This window comes from Phyllobates terribilis, unplaced genomic scaffold (assembly GCF_046119375.1).
Source record: "Phyllobates terribilis strain yellow unplaced genomic scaffold, ASM4611937v1 Scaffold_8__6_contigs__length_399053987, whole genome shotgun sequence".
Taxonomy (NCBI): Eukaryota; Metazoa; Chordata; class Amphibia; order Anura; family Dendrobatidae; genus Phyllobates; species Phyllobates terribilis.
Window position 1 is genome coordinate 176,743,728 of NW_027362768.1, and position 18,407 is coordinate 176,762,134.

Sequence of the window (18,407 nt, forward strand, 5' to 3'; positions counted from 1 at the left end):
GGAACAAGTGTACAACGACAGGAAGAGGGGGAAGGGAGCCCAACAACTAGGGAAAGGGGGAGTGGAGACCCCTAGGCAGATCTGATATCACCCTGACTACCCTATCGTCCCTATATAGGTGTCACACAAAGTGTGGGAAAGACTAAGTGCAACATGAAGGGAAGGAAGCCCAAACACTAGGGAAAGGGGGGAGTGGAGACCCCTAGGCAGATTTAATAACACCCTGTCTACCCTACTGTCCCTATATAGGTTCCACACCGATCGCCAAACAGGACCCTAAACCCTGGATGACCCTACAGCTCGGCCCTAGATAGGGAGGGGAAGGGGTGAGCACTGGTCAGGTCCCACTACAAACTAAAGACAACAAGGAAGACCAACAAACGTGATTAACTTAGCCTGAGCACACACCAGATGAGTAACGTCAACTGTCCTTCAATGGCACCAGAGAAGACGCTAGCTGACTGCTAGTGCTCCAAGCCTGTACATAAAAGTATCACCGGCAATTGCCTGGAGCAAACTGAGCGTTTTTTAACTCCCATGCAAGGGTGTGTCAAACAGCAGCAGGAGGGAGGTTGCCACTGGGTCTTTAAAGGAAGAAGGATTAAGAAGGTGTCTGCAATGCCAAGTGCAGTGACCTTCTACAGCCAGATCCAGAGCGACTGTCTATTACAGCTGACACACCCATGACAATAGGTTTCGCACCTATCGCCGAGCAGGAAACCTAATCCCTGAATGTCCCTAGAGCTAGGCCCTAGGAAAAGAGAGGATGGGGTGAACACTAGTCAGGCCCCACTGTGACTAAAGACAACAAGGTAAACAAATAAAGGGGAAACACTTAGCTTGAGAAGACACTAGAGAGATAATGCCAACTCTCCTCCAAGGGAAGTCCAAGAAGAAACTAGCTAACTACCAGTACTCCAGGTATGGACAGAGGAACATAAAACTATCACCGGCGACTCTCTGGAGACAGAGTTTTTAACTACCAAGCAAAGGTGTGTCAATTAGCAGCAGAAGGTGGAGGTCGCCGCTGGGTCCTAAAGGAAAAAAGGATATCCCTACAATAAAGAGATGAGAAGATCAAGAAGGCGTATGCGATGCCAAGCGCAGTGACCTTCTACAGCTGGATCCAGAGTGACTGTCACACTTGATACACCCGTGAAAGCAACATTGAGTTTCAGATCCCTCCAAAGATTTTCTATTGGGTTCAGGTCTGAAGACTGGCTAGGCCACTCCAGGATCTTGAAATGCTTCTAATGGAGCCACTCCTTAGTTGCCCTGGCTGTGTGCTTCGTGTCATTGTCATGCTAGAAGACCCAGCCACAACCCATCTTCAGTGCTCTTACTGAGGAAAGGTGGTTGCTGGCCAAAATCTCGCAATACGTGACCCCGTCCATCCTCCCTTCAATACGGTGCAGTCATCCTGTCACCTTTGCAGAAAAGCACCACCAAAGTATGATGTTTCCCCCACCATGCTGTACGGTTGGGACTGTTCTTGGGGTTGTACTCATCCTTCTTCTTCCCCGAAATACAGCGAGTGGAGTTAATACCAAAAAGTTCTATTTTGGTCTCATCTGACAACATGACCTTCTCCCATGCCTCCTCTAGATCATCCAGATGGTCATTGGCGAACTTCAAACAGGCCTGGACATGTGCTGGTGTGAGCAGGGGGCCCTTGCGTGCCCTGCAGGATTTTAATCCATGACAGCGTAGTGTGTTACTAATGGTAAGGTTTGAGACTGTGGTCCCAGCTCTCTTCAGGTCATTGACCAGGTCCTCCCGTATAGTTTTGGGCTGATTCCTGACCTTTCTCAGAATCATCCTTACCCCACTAGGCGAGATCTTGCATGGAGCCCCAGACCGAGGAAGATTGACAGTCATCTTGTGTTTCTTCCATTTTCTAATAATTTCGTCAACAGTTGTTGCCTTCTCAACAAGCCGCTTGCCTATTGTCCTGTAGCGCATCCCAGCTTTGTGCAAGTCTACAATTTTGTCCCTGGTGCCCTTAGACAGCTCTTTGGTCTTGGCCATGGTGGAGAGATTGGCGTGTCATTGATTGTGTAGACAGGTGTCTTTTATAAAGGTAAAGAGCTCCAACAGGTACAACAAATACAGATAATGAGTCCAGAGTAGGAGGGCTTCTTAAAGAAAAACTAACAAGTCTGTGAGAGACAGAATTCTTGCTGGTTGGTCGTTGATCAAATACATATTTCATGCAATAAAATGCAAATTAATTATGTAAAAATCATACAATGTGATTTTCTGTTTTTTTTATTTTTAGATTCTGTCTCTCACAGTTGCAGTGTACCTATAACAATTACAGACCTCTCCATTCTTTGTAGGTGGAAAACTTGAAAAATCAGCAGTGTATCAAATACTTATTTTCCCCACTGTATATACAGGTGCATCTCACTAAATTAGAATATCAGCAAAAAGTTAATTTTTTTCAGTTCTTCACTACAAAAAGTGAAACTTGTATATTATTATATAGAGTCATTACAAAGTGTGGTCTATTTCAAGTGTTTTTCTGTTAATGTTGATGATTATGGCTTACAGCCAATGAAAACACAAAAGTCATTATCTCAGTAAATTCGAATACTTTATAACAACAGCTTGAAAAATGTTTTTAAAATCTGAAATGTTGTCCTACTGAAATGTATGTTCAGTAAATGCACTCAATACTTGGTCGGGCTCCTTGTGCATCAATTACTGCATCAATGCGGCAATGTGGCATGGAGGCGATCAGCCTGTGGCACTGCTGAGGTGTTATGGAAGCCCAGGTGGCTTTGATAGCAGCCTTCAGCTCGTCTGCATTGTGTGTAAACCAGGTATTGGTACTTTTGGCCGTGTGGACAGGGGCCAAGTCCTGCTGGAGAATCAAATTTCCATCTCCAAAAAGCTTGTCGGCAGAGGGAAGCATGAAGTACTCTAAAATGTCCTGGTAGATGGCTGCGCTGACTTTGGTCTTGATAAAACACAGTGTACCTACACCAGCAGATGACATGGCTCCCCAAACCATCACTGATTGTGGAGACTTCATACTAGACCTTAACCCCTTTAAAGCCCATGACGTACTATTCCGTACCTGCGCCCTGGGCCTTAAGAGCCTGGTACGGAATAGTACGTCATGGCGATCGCGCCCGCACACAGGCTGTGCGGGTGCGATCGCTGCCGGGTGTCAGCTGATTGTCACAGCTGAAACCCGATACTATGCGCAGGGAGCGGTCCTGCACCGCTCCCGGCACATTAACCCCCGCAATGCTGCAATCGAAGTCGATCGCAGCATTGCGGTGGCAAGGGGAGGTGATCCAAATACTCGCCTCCTCTTCCGGCCTCCAGCGCTGTCTGCCTGTCGGCTTCCTGGATGTTGCCATGACGACCTGATGTCGTCATGACAACATCCGGGTCACCAGACAGCAGTAAGATAGTTTGGTCATACGCAGTGCATGACCAAACAATCTTCTCGCTGTGCAGCGCTGACAGCCTGCACAGCACAGGTATGGTGCTCCATTTCTGTGCTATGCAGGCGATCAGAATAAAAAAAAAAGTGAAAGTCCCATAGTGGGACAAAGTATAAAAGTAAAAAAAAGTATCAAAGTGAAAGGGGAAAAAAATAAATAAATATAAATTGTAAAAATATAAAAAATAAATAAAAAAAAAAAGCATCAAAAATAAAAATATAATGTACTCATCAATAAATATTATTATGAAAAAACAAACAAACAATAAAAGTACACATTTGGTATCGTCGCGTCCGGAATGATCTGACCTATAAAATTGTCCCACTAGTTAGTCCCTTCAATGAACACGGTAAAAAAATAAATAAAAAACGAAGCAAAAAACAATGCTTTATCACCATACCGCCAAACAAAAAATGGAATAACACGCAATCAAAAAGACGAATATAAATAAAAATGGTACCGCTGAAAACGTCATGTTGTCCCGAAAAAACAAGCCACCATACAGCTCCATCAGCCGAAAAATAAAAAAAGTTTCAGCTCTCAGAATAAAGTAATGCAAAAAAATATTTTTTTCCATAAAATAGCTTTTATTGTGTAAAAGCGCCAAAACCTAAAAAAATGATATATATGTGATACCACTGTAAACGTACTGACCCGAAGAATAAAGCTGCCTTATCAATTTTACCACACGCGGAACAGCATAAAAAAAATAAAAAAAATTCCTGAATTGTTGTTTTTTGTTTATTCTGCCTCCAAAAAAACGGAATAGAAAGCGATCAAAAAATGTCAACTCATCCCGCAAAAAAAAAAAGCCATCACATGACTCTGTTGGCCAAAATATGGAAAACTTAAAGCTCTCAAAATATGGCGATGCAAAAACTAGATGTTACAAAAAATGCGTCTTTTGGTGTCTGACAGCTGTCAGTCACAAAAACCCGATATGAATCTGGTATCTCTGTAATCGCACCGAACTGAAGAATAAAGACGTCTAATCACTTATACCACACGAGGAACGGCGTAAAAAATAAACTCTTGGGTTAGGGTTGGGCTAGGTTTCAAAAGTAAAAAAAATAAATAAAAATGACGATATGGCGACTAGTGTTGAGCGCAAGTGCTCACTACTTGAGTTTGCATCGGGTGCTCGGGTATGCATTGAGTATCGCGGGTGCTCGAGTGACATGCTTGAGTCTCCGCCCCATATGCTTCGGGGCCAAAAAATCCTCGCGGGGATAGCCTGCCATAAACGAGCAATCCCCGCATGTTTTTTTTTAGTGTCTAATAACCGTGAAACATGTGGGTGGGGACTCGAGCATGTCACTCGAGCACCCGCGATACTTGGTACATACCTGAGTACCCGATGCAAACTCAAGTAGCGAGCACTTGCGCTCAAGACTAATGACCACTTATTCAATATGATGACCTAATGTTATCAAATTCTGTGTCGTACCTCTGGGTTCAAAATGTTCACTATATACCTTGATAAAATCCTTGAGGGGTGTAGTTTCCAAAATGGGGTCACTTGTGGGGGTTTTCCAATATTTAGGCATATCAGGGGCTCTCCAAATGCGACATGGCGTCCACTCTCGATTCCAGCCGATTTTGCGTTCAAAAAGTCACACAGTGCTCCTTCACTCCTGAACCATGCCGTGCGCCCAAACACTGTATTTTCCCCACATATGGGGTATTGGCGTACTCAGGAGACATTGCACAAAAGTTTTTGGGGTCCATTTTCTCCTCTTACCCTTGTGACAATTAAAAAAATTGGGGCTAAAACATAATTTTTGTGGAAAAAGTTTGATTTTTATTTTATTTCACGGCTCCATGTTATAAACTTCTGTAAAGGACTTGGGGGTTCAGGGTGCTCACCACACATCTAGATAAGTTCCCTGAGGGGTCTAGTTTCCAAAATGGTATCACTTGTGGGGGTTTTCCACTGTTTAGGCACATCAAGGGCACATCTGCTAATTATTCAAGCAAATTTTGCATTCAAAAATTCAAATGGCGCTCCTTCCCTTCCGAACCCTGCTGTGCACCCAAACAGTGGTTTTCCCCCACATATGGGGCATCTGCTTACTCAGGAGAAATAGCACAACAAACTGCATGGTACAATTTCTCCTGTTACCATTATGAAAATGCAAAATTGGGGGCTGAAAAACATTTTTGTGGGAAAAATGTGAAAATTTTATTTTTACGGCTCAATGTTATAAACTTCTGTGAAGCACCTGGGGGTTAAAGGTGCTCACCACACATCTAGATAAGTTCCCTGAGGGGTCTAGTTTCCAAAATGGTGTCACTTGTGGGGGGTTTCCACTTTTTAGGCACATCAGGGGCTCTCCAAACGCAACATGGCGTCCGGTAATTATTCAAGTAAATTTTACAATCAGAAAGTCAAATGGTTCTCCTTCCCTTCCAAACCCTGCCATGCGTCCAAACAATGGTTTTTCCCCACGTATGGGGTATCTGCGTGCTCAGGGGAAATTGCACAACAAATTTTGGGGTCCATTTTTTTCCTGTTACCCCTGCGAAAAAAAAAAAAAAGGGTTTAAAATAACATTTAACTTTTTTCACAAAAATGTTAATTTTTTTCTTCCACGTTCCAAAAATTCCTGTGAAGCACCTGAAGGGTTAATAAAGTTCTTGAATGTGATTTTGAGCACCTTGAGGGGTGCACTTTTTAGAATGGTATCACTTTTGGGTATTTTATGTCATAAAGACCCCTCAAAGTCACTTTAAATGTGATGTGGTACCAAAAAAAAAAAAAAAATGGTTTTGTAAATTTTGTTGGAAAAATGAGAAATCGCTGATCAACTTTTAACCTGTATAGCTCCCTAATAATAAAAAAAAAATGTTGGTTCTAAAATTGTGCTGATGTAATGTAGACATGTGGGAAATGTTATTTATTAAGTATTTTGTGTGACATATGTCTCTGATTTAAGGGCATAAAAATTCAAATTTTGAAAATTGCAAAATTTTCACCAAATTTCCTTTTTTCTTCACAAATAAACGCAAGTGATATCGAAGAAGTTTTACCACAATCATGAAGTACAATATGTCACGAAAAAACAATGTCAGAATCAGGGGGATCCATTGAAGCGTTCCAGAGTAATTACCTCATAAAGTGACAGTGGTCAGAATTGTAAAAATTGGCCTGGTCATTAACGTGCAAACCACCTTGGGTTGTAAAGGGGTTAAGCAGCTTGGATTGTGGCCTCTCCACTCTTCCTCCAGACTCTGGGACCTTGATTTCCAAATAAAAGTTGGAATTCCGGAAACTTGTTGAGTATGTCAATGACTGCCTTCTGGACATCTGTTAAGTCAGCAGCCTTCCCCATTATTGTGGAGCCTACTGAAACAGATGAAGGGACCTTTTTAAACGCATAGGAAGCCTTTGCAGGTGTTTTTTGTTAATTATTTTAATTTACTGAGATAATGACTTTTGTGTTTTCATTGGCCGTAAGCCATAATCATCAACATTAACAGAAATAAACACTTGAAATAGATCCCTCTGTTTGTAATGACTCTATATAATATAGGAGTTTCACTTTTGTATTGAAGAATTGAAATTCACTTTTTGATGATCTTCTAATTTAGTGAGATGCACCTGTACATTATAGTAGGTAAATACAGAGGGAAACCAAAGGACAAATTTGTTACACGAGTGATTGTGCCCCTTTGTTTTAGTCATTAGGGGGGGGGGGGGGGGTTTTCTTACCCTAACCCCATTATATTATCTTATGACTTATTAAAGAGTTTGTCAAGTGTATGATAGTCTAATGATGTTACAACTTACTAATATGCTTTGTGAGTACAGTTTTCATCAGTTCCAAGAACACTGCTTCCTGTTAGTGAATGAGAACTCCGCTGCAGCAGTGCTGAACTTATTTCTACACCAAGAAAATGTAATCAGCCAGAAGTACAGGACAAGAGAGAGACACTGCTCTTGAGTTTCCATAGGTTTGGGTAAAGATTGAGTTTCAGAAATAGCTCTGGTCATACTCCTGTACATGATATGTATCAGTGTTTCTTGTGTAAATTGTCTCATTATACGCGGTATGTCTATATGTTATAGATAATACACACATAACATATGGCCATGTTCACACGTTCAGTATTTTACATTAGTATTTGTAAGACAAAACCAGGAGTGGGTGATAAATGCAGAAGTGGTGATGTGTTTCTATTATACTTTTCACTGATTGTTCCACTCCTGACTTTGTCTTACAAACACTGATGTAAAATACTGAACATGTGAACATAGCCTATATGTATATAATTATGCCAAGTTCCTTTAATGTGATTAGATTTCCCTTTTGTTCATTAGTTCTTCTAAGTACATTTGTGCACAGATTTTTTTTATTTTTAAGGAACTCGGCAGAAAAGTTGTTCCGAACATCTTGGAGAAGTAACCACAGATCTGCAGACCCTCATTATTGTGCTGCTCCTCTTTGAACAAACTGCTTCTGTTGCAGCTGAGTACTTCACATTGTAACTCATCAGTCCAGAGCACATGCTGCCACTTTTTACACCGCAGTTCCTATGTTTTTGTGCATAGTTGAGTCGCTGTTTCCATGTAGAAAATATGCATTTTTGGACACAATTCTTCTGTGAAGACCGCTCCTGGCCAGACTTTTCTGGACATTAGATGGGTGTAGCTGGATTCCACTGGATGCTGCAAGTTCTGAGCTTATGGCACTGCTGCACATCCTACAATTTTGAAGGGAAATAATAATGATGCGTCTTTCATCTACTGCACTAAGTTTCTATGGCCGTTCTCTGAGTCTATGGTCCTTGTTGCCCATTTCATGGTGTCCTTAATGCTGAGAAATCCAGGCAGCTACTTCTCCATCATGTAATACCATCGGGGAGGCGTCTGATTGGTTCTAAATGTATTCTGCAGCCAGGGAACGGCCCCCAACATACAGCCAAAATCATTAAGAACGAGGAGTCCTGAAGGTGATGATTCAGCCCCACAGAGTCCTGATCTCACGTCATCCCGTCTGTCTGGGATCACATGAAGAGACAGAAGGATCCACACAAGTCTCATACACAGGAGATCTGGGGTCAGTTCTCCAAGTTGTTTGGGAAACTTCCCTGCTGAGTTCTTTCAAAATCTGTATACAAGTGACCGAGAAGAATAGATTGAGGCGACGGGCGGTCACCAAATATTGATGGGATTTAGATGTTTATTTTTTTTCATTCATTTTGCTAATTGATAAAAAATAAACTATTAACACTTCTATTTTTTAAAACTTCACTTTGCCGCGTTTTCCCACATCTGCCTATAACTTTCACACAGTAGTGTGTGTATTACATGATTTGTATTGATAGTATAGATGTTACTTTAATGTTAAATGTATAGTTTGTGTTACTTTTTACCATATATAGTCTGTTGTATGTACAGTATATATTGGTTATTATGTGTTATTTTTTGGTTATTACATCTCCGTTTCCTTTAATGAACCCCAGTCCCTAAGCCTCCTGTCCCTGCTCGGCAGCATATGGCCCCAGCTAATCCCCCTGGCACAGGGGCCAGGAATAGTCTGATACTGGGTGTATTACATGGAGGGGAGGGCAGGGGGAGGGCTCTGCCAGGACAATAGACACCTAGATGTGCCAGTGCCACCAGGGGGAGGCGCTATCCTGGCCAGTCCCTTCCCAGTGTAATCCCCTCAGCTCCGGGGAGAGGGAGGGAAGGTCACCCATGAGCCTGCTCGGTGCTTACCGGAAAAAGACCAACAATGACGGCTATGAGTCTTTACAGCTGGTGGAGAGCAGCTCCGGGGACGCTAATAGCGACGGAGGAAGCGTCAGCAGCAGCAGGGAGCGGCCGGGGAGCAGGCCAGGAGTGAGCGGGGCGGCGGCGGCATCTTCACCCCCAGCATCCAGGAGCCCGGGCCGGCAGCAGCCTGACTTCAGCACCATGGACAGCTCAGGTACATGACATGGATGTGTGTGCTGCTGCCTCCTCCAGAGCAGGGCTGCGCTGCATGTGGGGGCCTGACCCTGTATGTACTGTATATGGGGGTTCTGATCCTGTGTATACTGCATATGGGGACTCCTGCTTCTCTATATGCTGCAAGTGGGGGCCCCAATCCTGTATATACTGTATATGGGGTATCCTGATCCTACTGCATATGGGGACCCCTGCTTCTCTATATTCTGCATGTACTGGCCCTGATCCTAGATATACTGTATATGGGGGTCATGATCCTGTATATATTGTGTGTGTATATAGGGGTTCTAATCCTGTGTATACTGCACGTGGGGGCCTGATCCTGTATATACTGTATATGGAGGTTCTGATCCTGTGTATACTGCATATGGGAACCCCTGCTTCTCTATATACTGCATGTGGGGGTCTTAATCCTATATATATACTGTATATGGTGGACCTCATCCTGTGTACATTGCATATGGGGATCCCTGCTTCTCAATAAACTTCATGTGGGGGCCCTGATCCTATATATACTGTATATGGGGGCCCTGATACTTTATTTGCTGCCAGTGGGAACCAGTCTCTATATGCTGCATGTGGGGGGTCCTGCTTCTTTACATGCAGCATGTAGGAGGGTCCTGCTTCTTTATATGCAGCATGTAGGGGGATGCTTCTGATCATAATGCATGTAGGAAGCCCTGCTTCTCTCTATGCAGCATGATAGGGGCCTGTTCCTCTTTATGCAGCACGAGGGGGGTGGGGTGGAATGCTTCTCCATATGCTGTGTGGTGGGGAGTGCTCCTCTACATGCAGCATGTAGGGTGTCCTGCTTTTCTGTATTATATGCTACATGTGGTGGTCCTGTTTCTCTATTTTCTGCATGGGGAGAGCTGCTTCTCTGTATGCTGCATGTAGAGTGCCCTGCTTCATGTATTGTATGCTGCATGTGGGGACCTGTTCCCTTATATTCTGTATGGGGGGTGAGGGAAGCTGCTTCTCTGTATGCTGCATGTAGGGTGCCTTGCTTCTTGGTATGCTGCAGGAGAGGGCTTGTTCTACTATATGCAACATGTGTGGGCCCTGCTTCTCTATATGCTGCATGTGAAAGCACTGATCCTATGCAGGCTGATTTGGGGGAGAGCTAATTCTATATATGCTTTTGTGGGGTGCCCTGCTTACATATATGCCACATGTGGTGGTCCTGTAGTTGTGCATGCTGATTGTGAGGCTCTGCTTCTGTGAATGCAGTTTGGGGTGGTCCTTCTCCTGCCTATGCTGCATTTTGCTGATTGCAGCATGTTGGGCTCTGAGCCTGTACATAGGAGGCAGCATTTTATTTGGCAGGCCATGCATGCTGGTTCTGTGGATATGACACGTGGACATCACTTACATTTACAAACCCTGTCATTGCTATTATTTTTGTTTTTCCAGATGGACTGTGATATTAATAGGAAACCCTTCTACCTGCATGTGGGAGCTGTTACACTATAAAAATATGCTGTGGATAATATATTATAGCTGCACGGATATTCTGCACCCCAGGGTTATATCCACACTCTTTGCTGCATTCACAATATGTTATTCAGCTGTGATCATATCTATACTCTAATCCATGCACAGTCCTTACATACAGTTATATGAAAAAGTTTGGGCACCCCTATTAATCTTAAGCTTATTGTTTTATAAAAATTGGTGTTTTTGCAACAGCTATTTCAGTTTGATATATGTAATAACTGTTGGACACAGTAATGTTTCTGCCTTGAAATGAGGTTTATTGTACTAACAGAAAATGTGCAATCTGCATTCAAACAAAATTTGACAGGTGCATAAGTATGGGCACCTCACCAGAAAAGTGACATTAATATTTAGTAGATCATCCTTTTGCAAAAATAACAGCCTCTAGTCGCTTCCTGTAGCTTTTAATGAGTTCCTGGATCCTGAATGAAGGTATTTTTGACCATTCCTCTTTACAAAACAATTCTAGTTCAGTTAAGTTTGATGGTCGCCGAGCATGGACAGCACTCTTCAAATGATCCCACAGATGTTAAATGATATTCAGGTCTGTGGACTGGGATGGCCATTCCAGAACATTGTAATTGTTCCTCTGCATGAATGCCTGAGTAGATTTGGAGCAGTGTTTTGGATCATTGTCTTGCTGAAAGATCCATCCCCTGCGTAGCTTCAACTTTATCACTGATTCTTGAACAATATTGTCAAGAATCTGCTGATACTGAGTGGAATCCATGCGTCCCTCAACTTTAACAAGATTCCCGGTGCCGGCATTGGCCACACAGCCCCAAAGCATGATGGAACCTCCACCAAATTTTACTGTGGGTAGCAAGTGTTTTTCTTGGAATGCTGTGTTTTTTTGCCGCCATGCATAATGCCTTTTTGTATGACCAAACAACTCAATCTTGGTTTCATCAGTCCACAGGACCTTCTTCCAAAAAGAAATTGGCTTCTCCAAATGTGCTTTTGCATACCTCAGCCGACTCTGTTTGTGGCGTGCTTGCAGAAACGGCTTCTTTCGCATCACTCTCCCATACAGCTTCTTCTTGTGCAAAGTGCGTTGTATAGTTGACCGATGCACAGTGACACCATCTGCAGCACGTTGATGCTGCAGCTCTATGGAGGTGGTCTGAGGATTGTCCTTGACTGATCTCACCATTCTTCTTCTCTGCCTTTCTGATGTTTTTCTTGGCCTGCCACTTCTGGCCTTAACAAGAACTGTCCCTGTGTTCTTCCATTTCCTTACTATGTTCCTCACAGTGGAAACTGACAGGTTAAATCTCTGAGACTGCTTTTTGTATCCTTCCCCTGAACAACTATGTTGAATAATCTTTGTTTTCAGATCATTTGACAGTAGTTTTGAGGAGCCCATGATGCCACTCTTCAGAGGAGATTCAAACAGGAGAACAACTTGCAAGTGGCCACTTTAAGTAGCTTTTCTCATGATTGCATACACCTGGCTATGAAGTTCAAAGCTCAATGAGGTTACAAAACCAAAAAAAGTGCTTTAGTAAGTCAGTAAAAAGTAGGTAGGAGTATTTAAAACAAGAAAATGATAAGGGTGCCCATACTTATGCTCCTGTCAAATTTTGTTTGAATGCAGATTGCACATTTTCTGTTAGTACAATAAACCCCATTTCAAGGCAGAAACATTACTGTGCCCTACAGTTATTACATATATCAAACTGAAATAGCTGTTGCAAAAACACCAATTTTTATAAAACATTAAGCTTAAGATTAATAGGGGTGCCCAAACTTTTTCATATAACTGTAGTCCTCTAGTCTTACTGTAAGGCTGTTCTTTCACTGTTGGTTATTCAAGTACTTCAAAACGTCATTATTATTGTACTTTTTCATTAATTTTATATGAACTATTGTTGTCAGCAGATGTAGCCGTGCTAATCCTGTCAGAAGCAGCAGAGCTGATGTTGCAGATCATCTCCATATCATGTTTTACCATACCACAATATCAGCATACACTGTCTCTGCTTTTCTGAAAGGATTTACATGACCGACTCAGCTTTGCTACATCACTATATCTTTGCTGTGGACTCAGATGTTTATTTTCCATCAGATTTAGATGCCACAAGGAGGGCTTCTGTGCCTGAAGAGAACACATGGGGTTGTTGGTCATTTATAAAATGTTGCCTCCAGTCGTGCCCTTATTATTTTATACAGAACATTACTTATATGCATCATGGAGAATCTGTATGTGGATTGTCGTTGTCAGGTTGTACTTGGGGTCAGGCTGCCAAGAGGCGATGCACTACATTCCCATCAGGGTGAAACTATACACTTACCGCAGATGTTAGGTGTCTGAGCAACTTGTAATTGTTAGAAAAGTTTTAAGTTGACTGCTAGAGTGGATTTAGTTTTTGTCACATTATACCTACTCCTTCCTTATGTACTAAAGGAGTCGGGTGCCAAATTGTATCCTGTGCCATAGAGTCAGGCCAAGCAGCAGCTACAGGTTCACTGGAGAGACGGGTCCAAAACCTTTTGCATCTCTCCTTTTTGTAGGCATTGCAAACTGGCATGGATTTGACTTTGTCAAGCTGTTGAGGGAGGGCACCAACGTCCCTTCACGGTTGACCAAGTGAGTGTCAAATTATTATGTTGATTGCGCAATCCAACAGAAAACCAAACGGAGGCAGTGCTTTGTATGGGAGGATTCAGAGAATCTCTGATCCCATTTATTTTGCTTAGCATTTTATATTGTTTTGAGTTTATTAATGTCCAATCACTTACAGCCATACTACAGTACTACAGGCTTGAGCCAATGTTAGTGCAATTATTACGGAAACACATATATGGTCATATTATCATCGTTAGTTCGAAGCACGATGGAAATTTACAAGGTCAATCCTGGCCTAAACTAGTTAGATAACAGGAGCGGAGTGTCTGACAAAATGTTCTTGTGAGAAAAAGTTAGTGTGAGAAAGTTCCATGTAAAGCATGAGAGAAAGAAGTATGTTATGCAAGGAATATAATAACATGATTTTAAAGCAAGCAGACAAAATGGAGTTGCTATAGCATGAGTATCAATATGTCCTTTACACTTGGATAGCATGAATATTAATATGTCCTTTACAAAACTATAAAACTAGCACTAATTTGACTAATTGGTTAGGAGGACGGTAGGGTTAACCATGAACAGAAGTGGGTTCTGTGTTAGTCTTTCTTGTGGAGCCCACTCTATAACTTCTGAGACTTCAATAGTGGAAGGGGAAATCCTTCATACTATTGGTCTCCTACTGTTGCACACACCCATTGGATCAAAGTTGACCCAACTCACCAGAAACCTCCCAATACCCCAAGTTTGGTGACTCCAGAAGAGGTACAGCTAAAGCCTATCTACAGTGTGATAACTTCGCAATCACATCCTTATATCGGAGCTTCTTGGCCCCTAGTCTGTTGCGTTAGCAGCTGTCATATCTACATTTTTTTTTCTCTTCCATGACATTTAATTCTTGCATTAAAAGGAACCTGTCAGCTAATTTGTACTGCCCAAACCACAGGCAGCATAAATGTGAGACAAGCGCTATCATTATTTATTCTGCAGCGCTTTACAGACATTTTTATCACTGGGGCTCACAATCTAAATTCCCTTTCTAGATGTCTTTGGATTGAAACCCACAAAAACATGGAGAGAGCGTACAAACTGCCTGCTGATGGGATTTGATCCCAGTGCTAATCACTTGGCCATCTTTTTGCCTGGGGTCCACGGTTACTTCAGCCATGTATGTTTCACTCTGACATTCTAGGGTATTGAAGAGAAAACATGCGTAAGGTCACGTTCACACATTCAGTATTTGGTCAGTATTTTACATCAGTATTTTTAAGCCAAAACCAGGAGTGGAACAATCAGAGGAAAAGTATAATAGAAACACGTCACCACTTCTGCAGTTATCACCCACTATTGGTTTTGGCTTAAAAATACTGATGTAAAATTCTGACCAAATACTGAACGTGTGAACGTGGCCTTAAAGGGAACCTGACACCTCAGAAAATGCTATTAACCTTCAGGTAAAAGGTGAATCTGCAGGTAAAATGTGTTCCAATGCTGCCTATCCACCGTACTGAAAATGCATCTAAACGGGAGAGAATGAACTTACGTCCTCCCTGGAGCTGCCGACTTTCAGTTATGGGGACAAGCACGGAGCGGCTACAGTCACCACTCACTATATTGTGAGCCACAGCTGTAAGAACGTACCAGCACTTTGACAGCTGAATCTGCTGGGTAACTGATGTCTTGTTTCTGGCACATTCAGTGATCAGCAGTAATCTATGAGGGAAAATGGTAGCAAGTGTTGAAATTCCTTGAAGCGCATCCACTGCAGAAATGAAGTATTACTGTTTTCATTCAGGTGAATGGACTATCCCTGTGATGCATGGACATCCAAGGTCCTCCAAAATGAGAGAGTTTCTTTATATCTGGTCCCCACTCTGACAGATAATGACCCTGAAGGGGACCCCTCTTTTGTAATCTCATAATTCCTTACTACCAAATTCGAAAATTGGACTTCTAACCTAGACACTCCTCTTTTAAAGGGAACCTGTCTGGTTCAGAAATGTTATTTACCTGCAGATATAGGGATAATCTGCAGGTAAATATCCTTAAAATCTTGCCTGCCTGTAGTACCAGCAGCTAAAGGAAAAGTGGAGCTATATCATTCCTACAGCCACTGTCCAGTCATAGGGGTGGAGCAGGGAGCAGATACAGTCACACTACACAGTAAGAATGTTGGAATCATTTCCTGGCGCTGTGATTGACAGCCTGCTCTGCAGTGTGTGTGTGCTGCATCTATTGGCAAAGCAGGTTGTCAATCAATGTGCCGGTTGTAATTACAGCTGTCCTCCCTGTATGTACAGTGGTGACTGTAGCCGCTCCCTGCACCGCACCACCCCAATGACTTTAAGCGAGCTGCTGTAAGAAGGATATAAGTTCCTTTTCTCCCTGTAGCCGCTACTCCGGTAAGGCAGACAGGCATGATTTTAATGCTCTTTACCTGCGGATTACTCCAATATCGGCAGGTAAATAGCGCTTCTGAACGCGACCTGTTCCCTTTTAACATATGGATATTTTTCTAGTAGAGAATGGGCTGTAAACTCAATGCTGTTCACTTAATCATGTAGCATTTCTATATGTACATAGAAGTTATGTATATATAGTATAATGTGTACTATAGAGGCCTGGCCAGAGCTGTGAGACCTGTAGAGAAGATGGCCTGGTTCAGGTTTATTTAATACACACTTCTAGTGGAGGAGATTGTAACGACTACTATTCTCAACAGGTACCTAAAATGTTTGTAAATACTGTAAGTCCCTGTTGTGCTGCAGCACAATATAGGAGCCCCGTCTCCTCTTCTGTCCCTCATAGCACTACTAGCAGAAAGGATGTAACATATTAGTTTACAAACTATTTTTCATTATTTCTATCCAGTGGGAAAGATACAATTTATTGAGACATTTCACAGTGGACATAAAACACCAATGATGTCGTATCCCCCCAGCTCAGGTTAATTAGTTATCATTCCCAGGGATGCAGGTAGAATCTGCAATGTTTAGGGATCTCTGGCTCCTTTGAGGGGAAGTTTCTAAAGCTCCCAGAAGCCGGAGGATAATTTCCTTATCAGAGTATTAACACAAAGACTCTGTCCCTGCAGAATGCTTAATCTTAAAAGGCATAACTAATATAATGAAGTGACTGTGCTGGAGGCCTGGGGCAAACTGGGCTCTGCTGCATTGCTCCTTTATTCACAGGGTGATGTGCGGTATGTTTTCTTTTACTATATGTAAAAGCTTTTGCTTTTTATATCTAAATTTGTCTAAAACTCTGTACAGATTAATTTCCTAATATCTCCATATAGTAGGTGAAGATCTATTTAAAGAAGAGTTTAGTCGTCACTTAATCGCACGTGCGCAATTCACATACATGAGGTCATGTGACTGGCGACTAACACAGGGAATACCGGAGAATCGTAACATGGTGCGCACCGCATGCTGTCATGATTTGGCAGTGTTTGACTGCAGACTTTGTCCCAAAACTTGGCAACCCTTTTACAAGTTTTATCTAACATCAAACATTTTTAGAAATAGCTGCTAATGTTATAAAACAACAAAAAAACAAAGTATTCAGCTAATCTTTCTCCCAGCGAGACTCCTCTGGTTCTCTTCCCGGTCTTTATTTTCATGTGGAGGGCCCTGACCTCTGCTGTACTACTGGCACCATTGCTCAGATATGGGAGCAATAATGATAGTAGTATGGCACGTGACCGCTGCGGCCACTGATTGGGCACAGCGGTCACATACCAGCCGCATGTAAACAAAGACCGACAGCATCTCAGGAGTGTCAGCATTATGGGAAAGACTAGGGGAATTCTGTGACTTTTTTTGTTTTTTCTTTCTTTTATTACAACGGCTATTATTTAAAAGAAAAAATATGTCGGGAAAACTCCTTTTCAGAGATTTTCTGATATGGATGACTTATTAGAGAATGCTTTACTTACACAGAGGGCTTGTTGTTTGGGGCTGCACTACTTTAGCTGAAGCTGAGGGCCGCAGAATAGAAATGGACTATCTTTTCTTCAGAGATTCTGAATTAGAGCCCCTCACAAATATCCATCTGCAATGGACCCACAGTCTAAAAACTTGTGTAACGTTCATATGATTGTGAGCTATCACAGGTGCGAGGCAAGCTACTTTCCAAACCTACGGTTGACTCTTCTGAAGGTTGGTTAGTGGATGCATTTGTGCCCCCATATCCACATAGTTAGGTCATCCGTAATAGTTCTCAGTGGTGAAACTATACATTTATACAAAGTGTTCAGAAAGTTGAGCTAATACTTCAGGTGATCAAGGTTGGGTGACTTTTTTTTACATCCTATGGAACTTTCAAACTGTACATTTTCTTAACTTTTCCTTTAATTCCAGCTAAAGTGCTGCTTCTTGTGCATCACTGCTGTGACGCGCGGCGTTCAGTCATCCTATTTATCTGTTTTCTCATTGACCTTCACATAAGGATGTCTTTGTATTGCTGTGTGTTTGCATTTCCATACAAAGAAGCCAGTTTTTTGTCTCCTTCTTCAGGCTGACTGATGCCTCATGGTGGGGTCGGGGAGCTTGGCAGGCACTGCTGTTATGCAGCTCATGTTCTATGGAAATTTTCTTGGATTATACAAGTTTGTGTTGCTCATCAGAAAGTCAAAAATATGCAGGAAAATGTTAGAGCTGCTTAGAATTGATGTTGGATGTAAAAGCCTTCCCGTAATTCTTCATCTTGCACTCCGGTTGGCCCTGGAGATGTCTGGGAATCAGTTTTATGTGTATGGATGATAATACAATAAAGAGCAGTTCATGGTGATATCAGGCTCCTGTTTCTGGTTCAGCGTGATGACCGGAGTTGGGGGGATGTTGATGTGAGGTCAATGCTCTATAGTGCTGATTTGTGTCTTCGTTAGGAGGTAATTACCTAATTGTCATTATAGGTAATTTCTGGTGGATTA

At 42.3% G+C, this 18,407-nt stretch overlaps 1 protein-coding gene across 3 annotated transcripts in view; it reads left to right on the plus strand.

Annotated features, from left to right (window-relative positions):
* DNAJC6 (DnaJ heat shock protein family (Hsp40) member C6) overlaps nucleotides 1-18,407 on the plus strand; it is a 100,570-nt gene that overhangs the window by 32,836 nt on the left and 49,327 nt on the right. The window contains exon 2 of one of the 3 annotated variants that reach the window (XM_073643827.1): nucleotides 9,220-9,391. The exons of 1 other annotated variant lie outside the window; for it this stretch is intronic. In XM_073643827.1, coding sequence (XP_073499928.1) covers nucleotides 9,379-9,391 — 13 coding nt within the window. In that variant the 5' untranslated portion in view covers nucleotides 9,220-9,378. Of the gene's footprint in view, nucleotides 1-9,072; nucleotides 9,392-18,407 lie in introns of those variants that run through there. One more of the 3 variants, XM_073643825.1, reaches the window with a different exon arrangement.